The 18,171-nt window shown below is 36.0% G+C and overlaps 1 protein-coding gene across 4 annotated transcripts in view; it reads left to right on the top strand.

Moving 5' to 3' along the window:
* WDR25 (WD repeat domain 25) overlaps positions 1-18,171 on the top strand; it is a 74,852-nt gene that overhangs the window by 31,478 nt on the left and 25,203 nt on the right. For all 4 annotated transcript variants that reach the window (XM_071426470.1, XM_071426468.1, XM_071426471.1 and 1 more), the window contains exons 3-4: positions 2,720-2,867; positions 11,695-11,825. In XM_071426470.1, the coding sequence (XP_071282571.1) occupies positions 2,720-2,867; positions 11,695-11,825 (279 nt within the window). The remainder of the gene's footprint in view (positions 1-2,719; positions 2,868-11,694; positions 11,826-18,171) is intronic.

The following is an 18,171-nucleotide window of genomic DNA, read 5'->3' as shown; positions in this document are numbered from 1 at the left end:
TCATCTAGAAATAATACTGAGTTTCTGTGACAGCTGAGTTTTGAAGTCAAGCTACAACACTTAAAGCAGTTGATCTCTTGGTAAAAATAATTTCATATAAATGTGTCTTGCTTTGGCAGATATATAATAATTTCTAGTCTTAGAATACTTGATACATGTGTTTCAATGCCTGTGAATGAAGATTTATATAAATCTCAGTCTCTGTATTTTTCAGTGAACTGTTTCCCATGCCCAAGTAATTTTTTCTGTACTAAATATGATCTTTTTTCATGTAAATATCAGAGTTTATTCTACAAATGCTACTTGTAAAGGTATTTATTACCATGCTAAAGTTTAGCAGCTTTTGGTGTTTCAAGTGAAATTTTAAAATAGTTCTAAGACACTTTATTAAAAAAAAAAAAAAGCCAAAACTTTGAAATTCTTGAAACCATGACTTCTTAGATTATGGAGTTGTGGCCCTTATCTTCAGCCTTAGACTGGTTTTGAAAACAAATCCTTTTTTCAGGTTCATGTATTGATGCCACTCAGAAGAATATGTTTGGGATCCTCTTCTGGTAAAGAGGTTGTAATTCATGTTCCTTTTTTGCCAAAGAAGGCAAGATTCAAACATCAGTCACTTGAAATAGGAAACTTTAATGGCTGTAGTTCCTAGAAATTGGAAGAAGTGACGAAAAAACAGCAGAAAAGACTAGAAAGGCCTTTATTTCCACACAAGTTATTTTGGACACACTTGACTCAGTTGAAATTGGAACCTTGAAATGCCCTTCACCCTGGAGAATCAGCTGATCTGACACCTGAGTCTTGGGCAGGGAGATGCAAACTCAGATGCAGGGGACTCATCCCTTTGCAGCCTCTCCTTTCTTCAGTGGTGGTGGCTGCCTGTATGGAGCAGGACCAGCAGCTGAGCAGAATTCCTCTCCAGCTTTGGACAGAGGACAGTGGAACTCTCTCTCCCATGAGCCACGTTTTTTTCACTTACCACAGGTTAAAAAGTGGAAATACCCAGGAATGGGAAAGAACTCAAGGGGCTCCCTAAGGAAATGCAGACAGGATGGTGGCTTTGCAGTGATCCTCTGATGGGATCTGAAGCCTTTTCCTTCGTAATGAAATAGAGAAGATTCTCCATTTGTGCATATAACATGGTTAACATCTCTGTCCCTTGGAGGCACAGCCTGGTGCTTGTAACCCGAGGCAGACACGTTCTGCTACAGCTGAGCTTTCACTGCTTGGCTGAGCATTTCACCACGATGCCCAGTGAAAACTGATAGAGCTGGATAGGAGCAGAGGGAGAAGCACTGGACTGAAGTGGGATCTGACAGGGGAAGATGCTCCCCTAAGTGCTTGTTTAACTCTTGGTCTGTTTTCCTCAAAACCTGGTTCTGTAATTAAAAGTTTACATTAATGGGCAGTAAACTAAGTGAATTTCCCCAGTCAAAACTGCCTTGCCCATGCAACTCTAATTTCAGAAAGCGTTGCAACACCACCATTACCTGGGCAAAAAAGAGCTGATGGAAAGTAAAACAGTGGAGAGAAATGTGTTACCTGGTGAATTGTCTCTTGGGTGTCATCAGTGATCTCAGCCACAAGAGTGGATCACTTGTTCCAATTCATGTAATGGAGGGAAATGTGCAGCTTTAAGGATGTGCTATTTCCAATTATGTAGCTTTTTTTAAATGAAGCATAAATTCAAAAGTGCTGTTGGACTTGCTTTACTTTACCTTTCTCGTGAAAATTGAATTTTTGTAGTTAATCTCTAAAACATGACAGAAAAGGAAGCATGTACCACCTGTTTTTCCTTTTATCCTGATTAATTCATTAGCTTCCTCGTACCAAAAGCCCTCCAAGACATAATTAACCCTTTTTTGAAACTGTGAAACTTGAAACTATCATTAAAACTCATTAAAAGAGAGAAACTTACTTTCAAAAGCAGTGTAATAATAAAATTTCCCTGATTTTTTAAACTTGTGATTAGGGTGGAATACTAAGGGTATGGCCCTCATGGTTTCAGTCTTTACTGGCTAGTCAAGTAATTAATGATAATTGGTTGCTTTGCATTGCAGAACTGTGCTTCGTGATAGAAAATCTTTCGATAAAATAATTTTCTTTAATGGAATGCTGTCTTCTGAGTATGCATTATGTGATGATACTGTCAGCAAGTCCTTTTGGTCCAGTAAGAAGAAAATATAATTGAAGATAAAAAACATTACCCAAAGTCTTGCTTTTTTCACCCTTTTCACATTTTAAGCTCCACAGGCATTATATTGTACAACCATAGGAGTAATAATCCAGTTTATAATCCAGTTTTTACTGAAGAGGAACATTTATAAGAAAATAATTTTGATGTTTAGCCTTCCGTCACAGATCTGATCATACTTGATTTTTACATGGGTCAGATGTTGCCGAACTTCTAATTTTATCTTAAAACTATGACAAAAATAGAACCATGAAAAGCATATAATATATATAATTATATATATAGCATATGATATATATAATTATATATATAATTTTTTGTCAACTTATTTGGTAACTGAAGTCAAAGTAGTTGTGTTTTCTAAAATATATTACTTGGAAACAAGTAACAAGTTGTATCAAGTTACCAACTTGATACAACTTCAGAATGCAAATTTTCTTAACTGCAATGATTTGCTGAAGCAAATTATTATTGAAAAAAAATACCGTGATTCTTTGTAAAGGTGTCCTTATCATTCTTTTTAAGGTTTGGGATGCTGTAGATACAGGCTGCTGTTTAAAAACCTTCTCCTGTCACTCCTCTGCTGTTCGAGCTGCCCGGTGGTCATCCTGTGGAAGAAGGATCCTCAGTGGGGGCTTTGATTCCATGCTGCATTTAACAGATATAGAAACAGGTAAAGGCCATGAAGAATGCATGACAGCCATTTCTTTATTGTGTACAGAACACTTGGGATCTTGCTAGCCTTACTCTTTCTTCTAAAATATAGACAAATCCATAGGTGAAAGTTAGAATTCTTGAAATGTGACCTTACTTAAAAAATGTATTTTGGCAATTAAGAGTAGTTGGAGAAGTTTCAGAAAACTGAAATATCTTACAGTTGACAATCACATGTGATTTGTGTTGTCAGATACTACACAGATGAATGGAATGAAATGTGTGTTTTTACGCTCTGTCACCATAATTCATTAAAGTGTTTGAACAGCCTCTTAAGACTGACTTCAGTAACACTTATACATATATTTAGTTTAAACATAGGCTTGTATCTCATTCTCTGTTGGGTTGAAGTTTGTGTTTGAAGTTAATTAGGTGATTTTTTTCTTTTTTCTGAATAGGACCTTAATTAGGAGTATACAAACTTAAATTCTGGTATGAAACCTTGAGACTGAACTTGTGTTGCTTTGATGCATTTTTGAATTTGATTTGGGATTTGATTGTTGTAACCTTAACAACTAATTTCCTGGATGCTGTGTCTCTTCATGTCTCCTACACAATCTAAAGTGCTTCTGTCAGCTGTATTCCTTCTCTCCTTAATGTACGCTTCCAACATCAGCAGCATTCACTGGGACTCTGCATAATAGGACATCTCTGTGTGTAATGTATGAATTAGATCCAAAATGGGACCTTGTCAAGGGAAGAGATGCAATTTTACATTTCCCACTTAGTTTATTTTTAAGTGTTTAACTCCTGCAAAGGTGCAATATTTTTTGTATGACTACAATAGAAATCCTTACAAAAATTACGGGCGGTTTTTGTCTAGGAGGATTTTCTCTTGCATAAAAGCAAGAACTACATTGTATGTGAATAACTGGAAAGCAGAAGTCCTATTCAGAGGAACTGAGAAAGCAGCCAAGAAAATTTTAAAATACTGTTCACATGAGAAAAAGGTTCTTTTTCATGCTCCAAGAATTTATTTTTCTCAACAATAGTTGTACCAGAAGTATTTGAATACAATGATGGCTGGAATTGAGCTGTTGCAGTGTAGGAATGTAAAATATGTTACAGAATACTGATGTTTTGAGAATATTCAGCTTTTTTAATGAGGAAAGGAGCTTTATATACTTGGTGTAATAGTACATAAGGTTAATATACCAAGTTATGAATTTGTCAGACTTCTACAGCAATGTTTCTAGTCCCACATAATACTGAATCTTACTAATCCAAGTGGATTTACTTTCTTGGTAATGCTAAAAAATTCTAAATGGAATGGCTATCTTCATAATGGGATTTGTAGCAGCTGAATAGATTTTGTGTGTCTGAGTAATTTTTCCCTACCCTGGGAAAAATCTCATAAAATCATAGGGAAAATTCCAAAGATACATAATTTAAATAATATGCTTTAATTTCCAACATCTATTCAGCTTAACTAACCAGTAATGGGACTGGTTAGTTAAGAAGTCTGGATTAGGTTGATTATAGTGATTCATTTATACTTCTCTAGGAAATGACAACAATAACAAAATATTTTTAAAAGTGTCAAAGCAGATAAATCTGTAAATGGTTCTTTCCTTACTGACTTGTGAGTTATAGTGTTTCTAGCTACTTAAATAAATTGTATGTGTGAAATGAATGCTTATATACTTGGAAATATCAGGTATTCATTACTGTCTTATTAAAAGAACACAGAATTCCTTGTAGTTCCTCTGAACTGCAGTTGTGATTGGACCTTTCACACCCCATTTGGAAAAGCATAATGGGAGTGATCAGAATTTTAGTCTGATTTCCTATGTATGCAAGCCAGTATGCAAGCTCCTTCCCTGTTGTAAAGTTACTCTTCTTTTCATACATTTCAGTCAGTTCTGTTCAGAGAGACAGGGCAAGCAGTTGCCTCTGGAATCCAAATCAATTTGATATAAAAAGCCTCATTTCCATTTGAAAAACACTAAGGCATCTATAAGATTTTGATTTACATTAGTTCACTGAATCATTCATTCCTCCTCACTCTTCATCAGTGCTGAGATGATTTCTTCTTTGATTAACTTCAGATAGATGTTAGAACTGTTACTTCACATTAGACTTTCATATACTTTTTTGGACTTCAGTCCTAATTACTTTCCATTGCTAGTGTGAACTAACTACCAGTGTGTTTAAATGTAGTAAATGCATGCCAGTGGGATTTTATAAATAATAATGCTCTCTTTCAGGCTCTATGCTCTTGTATATTTTGTTCTGGTTCAACATTTTTCCAGTAGTTTCCTAAAATCTAATCTTGTCTTTGTTTTCAGTATATGTTTTACATCTGTGTTGTAAAAATTGCTACATGTCCTTCACTAAAAGAAACCTAATGGTCTATAAGGAATGGCTTAAAAAGTTTAAAAATGGTTGCAAATACAGCTTAGTACATACATGGTATTGAGCTGCTGAGCTGTGGGGGTTTTTTGTCATTTTCTGTTGTTTTTTTGTTGGGAACATAGTTTCTGCCCTACTAAATTGAAATTGTAATCTTGCTAATTCTGTTCTGTGTCTGATGAAGGCTAGTTATGATAATTCTCAAAGGAATGTGTCAGCAATTTTTAAACAAATAGCACTAGAATAAATTCTTCAGGAAATTTTCTTTCCGAGATTGGACTTCAGTTTAGATATCCCATGTGCTAATATATTGCATATTCTGGAGTGGTTTTTTTCCTATCTTTATGATCTGAACAACATCAGAATAGAAGCAAACACTGAAATCTCATTAATCATGAAATAGAATTTTTGCTGTTGGCAGAGAAATCCTGATATAAGGCTAGAAGACACATCCATGAAATCTTATCCTGCAGTTTTACACCATCAAACCCCTTGCCCCTGTCACCTGTATGAAAGGAAAGTTCTTACATATAAAAAGATCTAAGATACTGCAAGCATAAAAACTGAGCTGATAGGAATCTCAGGAAGATCAACAAGGACATGCATCTGGAATGGAACAGTCCTGTGCAACAGACGAGGCTGATGCTAAACTGGTTAGAAAGAAACTTTGCAAAAAAATACCTGGAGGTCCTGGTGCTGAATGTGAATCAGCAGTGTCTTCAGCAGCAAAGAAGGTCATCCTCATTCCAGTCCAGATCAGGAAGTATTTACCTACTAGAAGTATTTTTTAAATTCAATTTTTGTTGGTCATCATTTATTATCTTCAAGGGCCACATGGATGTGAAGCTAAAACTCTCCACAAATATGGTTTTCTTAAAAGCTGTTGCACACATTCAGTATGGGTTGGACCCAAAATATACATTAATTTTTAAAGAACTCAAGGTTATGCACGAGTCATTCACATGAGTGGTTCTGTGATCAGTTGCAGTTTGCATCAGGCAAGTTCAGTACTGCACTATGGAGATTCATGAATATTGGTACATCCAAAACCTGCAGATTTACTGCTTGTTACTAGCTAATATTTTTTTATTGTCCTATTTTAAATATACTATTTCTTTATAAAAATAAAGCCTTTTGAATATTTTCACAAATATGATAATGCAGCACTCTGAGACTCCCTGGTTTTGTTTTTCTCTAATAACACACAGTCATTTTCTATTACTGGTAGTTCAGACACATTGTTATTTACAGAGTGTTAAATAGTGCTATATTCTGAGAGCACTGAAAAAAATGCTTTTAAAACATTCTAGGTCAAATACATTTGACATTTAACTTCTGTTATGTCCAGATGCAATGGAGGTGCTCTACCAACTTTGGAAGGGTAATTGTATTTTTAGAATTTATTTATAACTGTTTTATTTTTGGAATGCATGTTTTATTAATCAGTAGATTTTTCATTAGTCACAAATGAATTGGTATAATAGCATAGGCAGAACATTGGCTGGGTTTTTTACTATTTGCATATGGTAGATACTTTTCATTTCTTTAATATTATGACAGAGGGAATGTTCCAAGAAATTTTGGCACATTTCCTAAGTTGCCAAATGCTGCAGTTGTATTTTAGTTCATGGACTAAGCTTGCTTTCAAATATAATTTCCTCAGAGTTATAATGAGAGAGAGAGAGTTCTTAATGGAACATTTTGTACCTACCAAGAAAATTTTCTTTTTAATGTATTTTTTACTCTTCTAATTTGATAGTCCTATAGATATAACATTACTATTTTTAATGTACTCATATTTGTTCACATAGGAGTTCTAGTTCTCTTACCTAAACATCACCCTAGGAAAGCTGTGGCATTCCTCTGTTCCTCCTTTTCTCTCCCAGTAGTATTTAGAGAATATGTTTTAATATGCAGAAAGCTTTTATGTAGCACCTCAGAAAAAAAAGCCCAGTTGATTGATAATGTTTTTGTTTGCTTGCTTATTTTTTTCTTTTGAGTGTATGCAGGCACCTTAGATGTGAGGTCAAAGGTTTCCCCCAAGTTTCAGCAGTTTTATGACATAAGTTGAACATAGCACTCTCCAGCTAGGAGGTAACAGCATTTTACTTCTTATGCTCACTGTTGCAAAGCCTTGCTGAAAAGTATTTATTATGGGGACGTTTCAAAAGTTAAAAGAGAAAATTTAATATTTCAAAAATCTGCACTTGTTGTGAACCTGTGAACATGTAGGGACAAAAATTAGGAAAAAAACATGTAATCGATATAACTTTGGTTCTTGAGAAAATAATAAGGCCATTTGTAAGCACACCAAGAATGGAAAAATAACAGACAGCATTGATTTCTTAAGAACAAATGATGTCTAATCAATCTAATTTGTTTTCACTATTGTGCATGAGAGGGACTGTGACTGTAATGAAATATTTTTGTATATGTTGTTTTATGTCTTTTTCTAAACACAGAGGGGAATCCATTTTGCTAGGCAAGATTGCTCTTGTGTTCTTGTAAGTCTCATCTTTCTTTACAGAAAGACAGATTACAGATTAGAGTAAGGAAGTAAATGTTCTAGGGTTATGCAGGTAGGTGTGTGAACCTGAGGGCCACTGAGCACAGTTACAGAGGCATCCTGTTCTGAGCAACTGTGCTGATGTTCTGTGAAAAATTCAGAATGTTAAATAGCCTTTAAAACATCTGATTTCATAGCTGAGCAGTTTCACAGTAGGCTGCTGCATAAAGAAGCGGAAACATTTATTCAAGATATTTTTAAAGATTTTTTTCCATATTGTGCATGTTATTATTATGTTACTGGCAAGCCTTTAATGCTTGGAGAATTTAATTAAAGCCTTTAAAGAACATAAAACACGCTGCAAAAGATATAGTAGATATTGTTACTGAAATTGTGAAAATTAAGGATTAGAGAAACATTTGATTTCTGCTTTGGAATAACAACCCCTTATAAAGGAAAATGATATGTGGTATGGATTTTCCCTCAATTAGCCAAAGACATTTTCAAAAGGCCGAATTTTCTAGTCTATGAGTTGGTTATGCTGCCTTTAGGAACTAAAATACAATAAATATATGCAAAATAAAGGTATATACAAATGTGCTGATTTATACCTGCTATGGATAAGGGGGTCTTCTCCTCAAAGGCCATCTGTTTCAATATATAAAATAAGACCCCTCCAAAGTGAATATTTCATTTTAGTAAAGTGAGTAATTGTAGAGAAAAAGATGGGTAACTGAAAAAAAAGATTTCCAGAAAAGTGGAGGAGGGTCCTGCAAACACTGAACCTGGATTTCCCAAGCTGTGGGGTAGGTACCATCATAGCAGCATTACAGCCTGTAAAGAATAAATTCTGCTCATGGTAGTATAACACTTAAAGCCAAGTTTGTACAGAAAAAGGCTAAGAGTTGAGTTCATTGCCTCAAATTACTGAATTGTATGAGCTAATATGCCCCATGTCATCTTTTGCATTGACCTGTTCCATCTCTCAGATGCATATTTTTCCTAAATTTCTAAGTGAATTGTAAATTGTGAATAAATTTTAGTTGTGACAATACCGAGTGTTTCCTTTCTCCAACACCTTTTGAGTTTGTTAACTGCTGCTGTTCAGCCTGTCTACATTCCAGTCTGGCTCATTTTCTGTGACATGGCAGTGGAATGGAATTTGTGTGTGCATCTAATAACACCAAGCTCTTCAGAACACTGCTGACTCAATTCTCAAAAAAAAAATGTTTGATTGAATTTCACTTTGGGGAGGCAATGAGAGAGGGAGGGTTGTCTTGCAAAGTGTTAATTGGAGAGGCTGAGCTTTTAGTATTACTTTATTGTAATTGTTGACTTAAGTAAAAAAAATTATTAATATCTGCATCAAATCATAAGGTGGCAGCTTAAATTAAGAAAAAGAATGAGGTTAAAGAATAAAGAGGTGAATAAGATGCTCAGGTTGTTTGCATTAATTCTATTTGTTATTACATTGTAATGTAGAATTCATAACACTGAGATTATTATGGTTTAATTATGTTAGTGACTGTCACTGAGAGCAATTCTAGAGGCTGCAATTTAGAAAACTGAATTGCAGCCTCTAGAAGACAAGAAAAGGGCAAATTCAGTGCCCACTTCTCTATCAAACGGGGAGAGACAGAGTAGGGAATGTAGAGCATTTTAGTTTCTGAAGAAAATATCAGGCAAATTATTAAATTACTTGGAAGCAGTTGGGAATGAGGTGGAAAATTTGTCTAATTAATAACAAATTATGTTAAGTCAATCTTTCCGTGGAAAAGGTAAAAAATCTTGTAGTTAGTAGATGAAATGCATCTTGAACTAAATGCACATCTTTTTTGCCTTTTACCTGACTTTCTCGTGTCTTAGGCTAGAGAACACAAGTATTTATTATAGAAAAAGCAGTTTTGAGAACTCTTGTGGAGGTAAACATGTAGCAAAACTAGTGGTTGCCAAAATGAGGACTTCCACTGAATCAGTTATGGATATGTCTAATGCCATTTGGACAACATTTTGTGGAGAACAGTGACATTTGATGTGTCCTTTATAAAGGTGTGTGACAGGATTAGTACAGGTGGGCTGCACTTTTGCTAATTTCTGGCTGCAGTCCCATTGAAAACTTGTTGATTATACTCCCAGAGCTTTTATTAAGCAGGGAACTAGTAAGAAGAAAATTCCTTTGGGAGTAAAGTGCTATTAAATTGAGTAGTGAGCCTCCATGGGGTAATTCAGTATTTTCTCAAGTTCTGGGGGTGAGAAAGATGCCTGTGTATGTGGCTTTTTTAAAGCCCCCTCAAATGATACCTGGTAGTTGTGTACATGAGAGTAATATCTTGTTGTTCCTTATAACTGATGATTTTAATACTTTCTTCCTTCCCTGTGGAGCTTTTTGGTTTTTTCCCCTGTAGCTGGTGGGGTTCTGAAAGCTCCCATGGCAAGGGATGGTCACAGATATGACTTGTGGAGAAAATCTCTGCTGCCCTGATGACTTTTTTGTCCTTTTGGGGAAGAAACTCATGGATAAAATTAAGTGTTTCACTTAGTGGTGACAGAGAGGCCCTTTAGATCTTGCACTGGCAATTTGAATGGTGGCAAGTCATTTAAAAAAAGGACAAAAATCCCCTACAAATACCAGAATTCTCATAGAACAACACTCACCCCTCCTTTAGGCTCTCTGTAATCTTTTTCTCTGTCTTTTCCCTTGATGAGCATGTGTGATAAAGTAAAACCTTTCTCTTCTTTAAACTGAATAAATAAGTAATTTTACAAGTCTTAGCCTATTGACTGTGTAAGTTGAGTTCAGCAGATGAGAAAAATGGAACTGATGATGAAATCAAATAAATTGGCCCCAGAGAATGAAATGAGCATAAAAAATCTGTGTGAATGATTTTCAGTATTGTACACCTAACTGCAAGAGTTTACATGTCAGTAATGTTTTTAGCTGAAAGTATTTTCAGTTGTTTAAAAAAGCCTGTTTTAAGATAATCCTCACTTGCATAAAATGCAAATTAAAGAATATTTTAAGAAGCTTTTCTCATAGTATTTTAAAGGACTTTTTTTGTTCTAGTTCTGCAATACCTCCTTCACTGTTGCTTACAGCAGTAACTTGATTTAATGTAGATCTTTATATGGGATATGTAGAATATAAATCACAGTTGTTATTGTGAAAGTGAGCAGATATATTTATCTTGGTTCATACTGCTGTTCCAAAAATTTTATTTCAGTGAATGTACAGTAATATAATGAATTTTTTAGGATGAAAGGAAGCAGCGAACTGTGGAAAAGTCCTATAAATTAACCTAGCTGAATTCTGTTGTGTTCCAAAGTGCAGGCAATCCAATTGATACTAACCACAGGATCCTGTGGAGATTAGTGTGTACAATTAAATGTTGGCACCAGTGTATCCATGGGAACAGCTATTGCCTTCATATGGTGGTTTGCAAATTATTTCCTACTTTCAAGATGAAGTTTCACTCCTACCTTTGCTGAAAGTTAAGTGAACAACTCAGGAGTTGTAATATAGATTGGGACGTGGTATTTCTGTACAGACAATATTTTGTTCTAGTTATTTTTGTCTCACTGAAAAGAAAAAGACTGACTTCTCAGTAGGGAAACATTCAACCATTAGATGTGTAGATTTCTTCCTGCCTGTTGTCTGAACTGTGGAGCTCCTCTCCCCAATGTGGGAGCCACTTGTTGTCTCCTTTCAGTGGGAAGCAGTCAATGGTGCAGAGGCCCATGAGCAATTTCAAGTGGATAGAAATTAATGAGTTGTCTTTTCATTAAATTAGACTAGCCCCAGATAATTGAAGTGTGTTATTATAAGCATGTTCACTTTTAGCAACCTTGATATCTTTGAAACTGAGTTGAAATTAATAACATACCTCATTTTCTGCTCAAATTTTAATGTCCGCTTGTCACTTGATTTTAGGGAAGCAGATATTTAGCAGCAAAACAGAATTTAGGATCAGTGCACTGAAGTTCCACCCTACAGAGTCAAATGTTTTTATTTGTGGAGGATTCAGCCCAGAAGTTAAAGCATGGGATTTAAGGACTTCTAAGGTAAAGCAAATCTTTTTTCTCTTTCTCTTTCCAAGTGTTCCCTGGGTTGTGTGTGCTGTGTGTTATCCAGGTGCTAGATGTACTTACTGGTCTTTCATTGAAATGTTATTGTGAGGTCTTTTGCTTTTTCACTGTGTTCCTATTCATTGAGATGAACCTCTGTAATGTGTTTTAAGTGCTATGAGGAACACTTTACAGAAAAATATTATTTTTTTCTTTCTGTAGATATAAGTTACATCTAGTTGAATTAAACAAAGCCAATAGCTCATTTGAGGATTGTGAAAAGCAAAGAAACAGTACAGCTAATTTGCTCCTCAAGCTCTTACATGTGGGTCAGGATGTGCACCTTATGCCTGTAACTTTTGTATAGAAGCCTGGAGCAATTTTTACATTTATGAAGGGCCACAGAGGTGTGAAATGGCTCTGCTTTTACTTTATCATGGACCACAAAGAACAATGTGCTCCCAGCTGCCACTGAGAGCTCAGGTAAGACCAGAGCTGTACTCTGCCAGTGGGAGTGGAAGGTAAGCAACATCCTCATGCACAGAACAGCTCAAAGAGAAGCAGGGACTGCAAAGTGATTAGTTCTTTGTTTTCCTTTGAATTTCTCTGTGGGTAGATCCTACTCATCATAGTTTGCCATCTGTTTGCTCTTGAGGATGGCAGAAGGGACCTGAAAAAGATGAGATAGCATAGCCACACCTTGTCTCTGTCTGTGATGTACTAAGAATAATGGGTGAGAGATAAAGGGAGATGCATTTCAGGTATGAGGGCTCAACAGGAGAGCTCTGAAATCATTGTGGGAGTTGCTCTGTTGAGGAAGCAGAGTATTCTTGTGCAATTAACAATCAAGTTCCTGTGCTGCAGTTGCATTTGTCACTGATGTTTGAGGAAAGCGTTTAATTATGTAGGATCTCTACCACATGAATAAGTTCTTAAAAGAAAAACATTAGTGAATACATATTGAGTCTGCCATATCTGAGGCTACTCTGAAAATAAAATTACTGTGAGTTTCAGAGTTACAGTGTTAGTATGAAAACCTTTATAAAAGTGGATGGGATTCATTGCATCCATCATACTTGTATGATGGATAGTTTTCCTTCATAGGGATGTGATGATGTTCTCAAAGCATAGGTCTGTGAAGGAAGATGATTCTAGTTTTAAATTGCAAAAATATAAATGTATTTAATAAAAAATTCCTATATAACTTTAAAAAAAGGAAATTAGATTTTCCATTTTCACTGTTCCTCCTGGCAGGGAACTAAAGAAGAAAGACTAATAGAAGTCTTTGCTCCTAAGAGAAGGATCAGTGGGTTCATAGCATGGAAATGACATAGCAAATACAGTTTTTCTTTCTTGAGATTCTCATAACAGTAGAACTTAATTGTGAGGAGGGGGTGCTGTCTGTAACTGAATCCTTCAATGTCCTTTGTAATAGAGAACCCATTGTTGTCATGGTATGCTGAACTGCCTTTAAAGGTGCTTCAGGAACTAAATGGGTGTCATCTTTTTAAGGCTTAAATATTGTTGATTGTTATGTCAAATTTGAGGTCTTTGGTTGTAGTCCAGGAGAAGATGGCTGATGTAGGTGACAAAACATTCTTTCAGAGATTTTCTGACTTGGTCCAATAATCTTTTCTGGAAATGATACTGTAGTTATACAAAAGCCAAGTGGTAGTCTGGCTGTGTATAAAGCCAAAGACATTCTTTCACCTCATGTAATTTCTTTATGATGGATTTTGCACCTGTGCATATCTGAGCAACCATCTATGAGAATCTGTGAAGATGATTCTTCTTTAGATTTGAAGTCAATTGTGATTGATGAGCATGGTCCTGCCAAAACTGGCAATGCCTTCAGCTTGTGTGTGTCTAGAGTGCCCAGTCTTTTCAGATGGAAAATGATAACTGATTCTGTTCTAGAGTAATAAATGGCTGATCACAGATGTTGCAAAATGTGCCTGTCTGGGCAGTGCTCATGTTGTGTATGGTTGTGGAGGAATATGTTAGAAATTTTTCACAGGTGGTAAGACACAATTTCAAATACAGATAATGGAGAAGGCACTTCAGTTTCAAGGAAATTGAAGATTTTTTTACAATGGATATTTATAATCCAAGACTTATGCTTGAGTAAAACTTTTTTTTTCAGCAATTCTGATATCAGTGATTTTGATGACAAGATCTGAAGACTGCAAAATTGGCATTAACTCAAGTGGAGCTAAGGGGCTAGAGAACAGATGTTAGTGCTTGTGCTAGACAGATTAGTTTTGAGTCGTCTCCTGAGTCTGCTACTCTTCTGTTGTCAGTATCTCTGCCAATCTGCAGTAGTTTTGTCTTTGAACAGTGTTATAGTGTCACCAAGACAAATGGCTTGAAAAATGCTGTTCTTGGCCCTTCCCCCCCACCCTGCCTTGTGAATTGTCAGAGTTTCAGTAGTGCTTTCCCTTGGCACCAGGCAAGGTATCAAACAGTACTGTATTCCAAGCAATGATGACAATAAATGTGGTTGTCTCTTAAAGCAGCTCCTTCCTTTTAGGTTTTAAATTCTGGTGGTACCTCAGTTTAACCACAGCTGAACTGTCAGTTGATATTTCTTGCAAACCTGATTAAGGTCAGTCCTGCATAAAGGTAGATTCAGAAATCAGTTCATTGTGAAGAGGAGCATGTGATGCTTGACCTGGACAGAGCCTTCAAAGCACCACCAGCATCCCAGGCTGTGATTGCCAAATATTTCCAGCCACCTCAGCCTGATGTTCTGCAGAAGGTGACTCCTACAGAAATATGTGCACCTCTGTGGACCAGAAAGTGTTCTCAGTGGAACTGTTCCTGAAAACTGGCAGGAGAGAAGAAGCATGTCCTTCACCAATGAACAGTGTAGCTGCAGCAGGGACAAGGCAAATAGAGAGGGGTAGCACCCAGTTTACAGGAGGCAGTAAGGAGGAGCAGACAAACATCTGAGGTGGAGGTTAGTCTCACCTGTGCATCATTACTGCAAAATGTTGTAGTTACATTTCAAACTCTCTCCTTCTATAGAAGGAAATGTTGGTTAGGCATGAATTATCAGTGTCATCAATATGTCATGTCTGCCACTTCCTAGTTCTGGGGGTTTTCAATGGATTCTTCAGGTATTCCTGCTTTCAGTTTATATTGTTATCCTTATTCACATATCTTTTGCATCTTACACAGTTATAGCCATAGTTAAAACTGGAGAGTGTCCTAGCCAATATTTTGAAATTTGTCCTGTTCTAATAAGTGCCATTTTCTCTTAACTGAAATAGATGTCTGAGGCCTCATGCCACTTTTGTTTCAATTTTGATGCAAATAACCTTTCTATCTTTCAACTTCTTTCATCCTAATTAATGACAAGATTTTCCTGTTTTGCCTGTTCTTTCAAGTGTGTTAATCTGTCATTCAGTTTGGAATGATGTGTGGGTGAACTAATGATTCTTTTTGTTCCTATCATCATACTCCTGATAGCCTTTTCAGGCTTTGCAGCATATTTTGTCAATAGAGAGAACACCCTAAATCAGGCACAAATGAACAAATGAATCTTGTTATTCATTGCACACTGAAAACTCAATTTCAGCATGTGCTGGTAATTCAATTTCAGGGGTCATTCTTTAGGATGTACTCCTGTGTTTTAACAAGCTATCCTCTTGCACAACTTAAAATTAACTGTGAGGCAAAATGATAATTTTATCAGGAAATAAGGGGATTTTTTCCTGGAAATTCAGAGCAAAACATTAAGCATAACAGAGAGAGACAGAATGAGAAATTGCAAAAATGTTGTCCAATTACACATACATGCAGCGGTTTAAATGAGCTGCTTTATGGCAGTGTGCCACATTGATGCTTTCTGCTGATGGAAAATGACATAGAATAGCTCATATTGGTACTTTTAAAAATTACTACTTCTGACCAGGACCATGAATTTGTGAGCATTAATTACTCATATTTATTCGTGATTTGAATGTGGTACAAAAATTGGATTTGCAAGTCCCAGAGAAAATGTATCAAGTTGGTTTGAGGCATCCTTTCAGCTACTAAAACACTGAAAAATTTTAGGGGAACTAATAGCATCCCTGTTTTACACAATGTAAACATTGCTGACATGGATAAAAGAATCTTTTCAATTCAGTTTGACAGTTCACTCATGGTACAGGGGAAGTGGGTGAGTGCTTGTGTGGTCCTTAGTTGCTGGCTGGGTTTAAACCATGACAGAAATGTGCAGTAGGCCATTAATTAGAGAGGCAGGTATTAAAAAAAAAAAAAAGAAGAGGTATGTTGAAAGATACTTATTGCTATCCCTGTTCTGTTGAGCAAATAGGCAAAATAATTTCAAATGTATCATTGGGTATTAAGACAAAGACTGAAAGAACAATAAGGGAGTTTAAATCTTTAAGATAGAGCTAAACAATATACTTCAGAGAAATAAATGGATGGGAAAGCTTGTTAACCTCTCACTGAAATGTAAAGTATACAGCATCTCAAAATTAGAGACACGAGTAATCAAAACCTGAAAAAAATTCAGCGGCAGCTGAATAGCCTGTGGAGATTTATTATAGTGGTATTACTTTCTGTTTGTGTTAAACCCAGTTTTGTCTCTCTGGTAAAGAGATTATTCTGGAGATTTTATATTATTGTATAACAGATTGATTAAACTTATGAAAAATTTGGAGAATGTTTATAGAGGTTTTATGAAAAGACCAGAAAACCTGGAAGTGAGGTGCTGTGTTTTAAAAAATAAAACAATCTGCAATGTCAACCAAGGAGGGAGCATCATATTGAACAGCCCCCATGGGATCTTTGGACCTTGGAGCTGAACCTAGATAAACCCCATAAAACCCTGCAAAAAGAAATGTGCAATAACCCCAAGACCTTAAAGTAGTTATGTATTTTAGAAGTATTTCCTTTCTCTGAGCTGTGGAAGAATTTTGTAAGATGTTCAGCACAAGCCAGCACAGTCACCCTTCATTTTGGCTGATCTACATTAGCTTTTCAGAGAGGATACAGTATCTATTCCAACCACTTATTCTATCTGAAATTTTAGTATTCCTTGAAATACCAAAGAGAAGAAAAGGTTGAGACTTGTATCCTTTAACCCAGCAATAAGGACCTTAGTGTGTTCATCAAAGTAAATATGACTACAGATGTTTTTTTTTGCTTTTTAATTTGGGCTTCTAAGCTTACACAGATGTACTATCAGAGGAAGACTACTACTGTAGCTGCCTAAACCTGATAATACTTTTAAAGGAGCTGAAGTTCATTATATGGTGAATGGTCAAACTGCATTGAACAATGTATTTACATGTGTCAGCAAGGCTTGCCTGGCGTAGAGCAGGGGTGCTGTTAGCTCTGGTGAAAGGATGTACAGCAGTCAAAGCTTACATCTAAATGTAATCATTAAAGTAATCATTAAAGTTTCTAAATGTATCCATTTATTATTTTTGAGATTGGCATATTTTACCTTTTATTCATATTCTGCTTTGATGCTACTTAATGTTTTTTAAGCATTCAGGAACTGGTTCCTTACTGTGTCCATACAGAAATGTGGGGGACTTGGTGAGTGGAGATCACTAACAACATTTTTTTGGACTTTATGAAACTAGAGGAATAATTTACCCAGCTGTTGGATATAGTCTCTCTTTGATCTCTTGTCTGTTGATGCTCACGTGTCCAGTGTCACGAGCTGGTGAGGTTTGTTGGAGCTTTGGCAAGAGCTATTTGTGATCACTGCCAGAACAGCAAGTCCTGATGAAGCACCACACATAATCTGGAGAGGGAATAAGTGGAAGGTGACAGGGCTATGGCTCTGATCCTAAAGCATTATTTGAAGCTCTTAGACCTCCATAAATGCAAATCCACTGATTATGTTAAACAAGGAGGGAAAGAGAGGAAGGGCATCAGGTAGAGGACACCCAGTAAAATATGACTGGACAGCCACAGAGCAGACTTTGAATAAAAGGTTAGTTACAGATGTAAAAATAAAGATATTTTAAAATATTGTTTTATTTAAGGGAAGGTTGATTGTGTGAAGTTTACTTGATGTCACTTTATAATGTTGGACTTGGATAGAGCAATAAGAGAACCTGGGGAAGGCAGGAATTAACCTAGGTACTGTATAATGAGAAAAGTAGCTAAAAGGGATGTCTCAAAAAAGGAAACTGGCTTGGAGGAATTTAATGAAGTGCTTCAGGCATGACATTAAATGGAGACAAAATATGTTATTTGTGTTGCAGAAAGTCTTGTGCTAGCACAATCAATAAAAAAAAAGCAATAGAATATTACACAGGAAAAATGGCAACAACTTACTAGAAATTGAAAGAGTACAAAGAAATAGAAAGGTTCA

This window comes from Agelaius tricolor, unplaced genomic scaffold (genome assembly GCF_023055355.1).
Source record: "Agelaius tricolor isolate 1412-34295 unplaced genomic scaffold, bAgeTri1.0.p SCAF_5, whole genome shotgun sequence".
In the NCBI taxonomy this organism is placed as follows: Eukaryota; Metazoa; Chordata; class Aves; order Passeriformes; family Icteridae; genus Agelaius; species Agelaius tricolor.
This window is presented reverse-complemented; position numbering and strand designations above follow the sequence as displayed.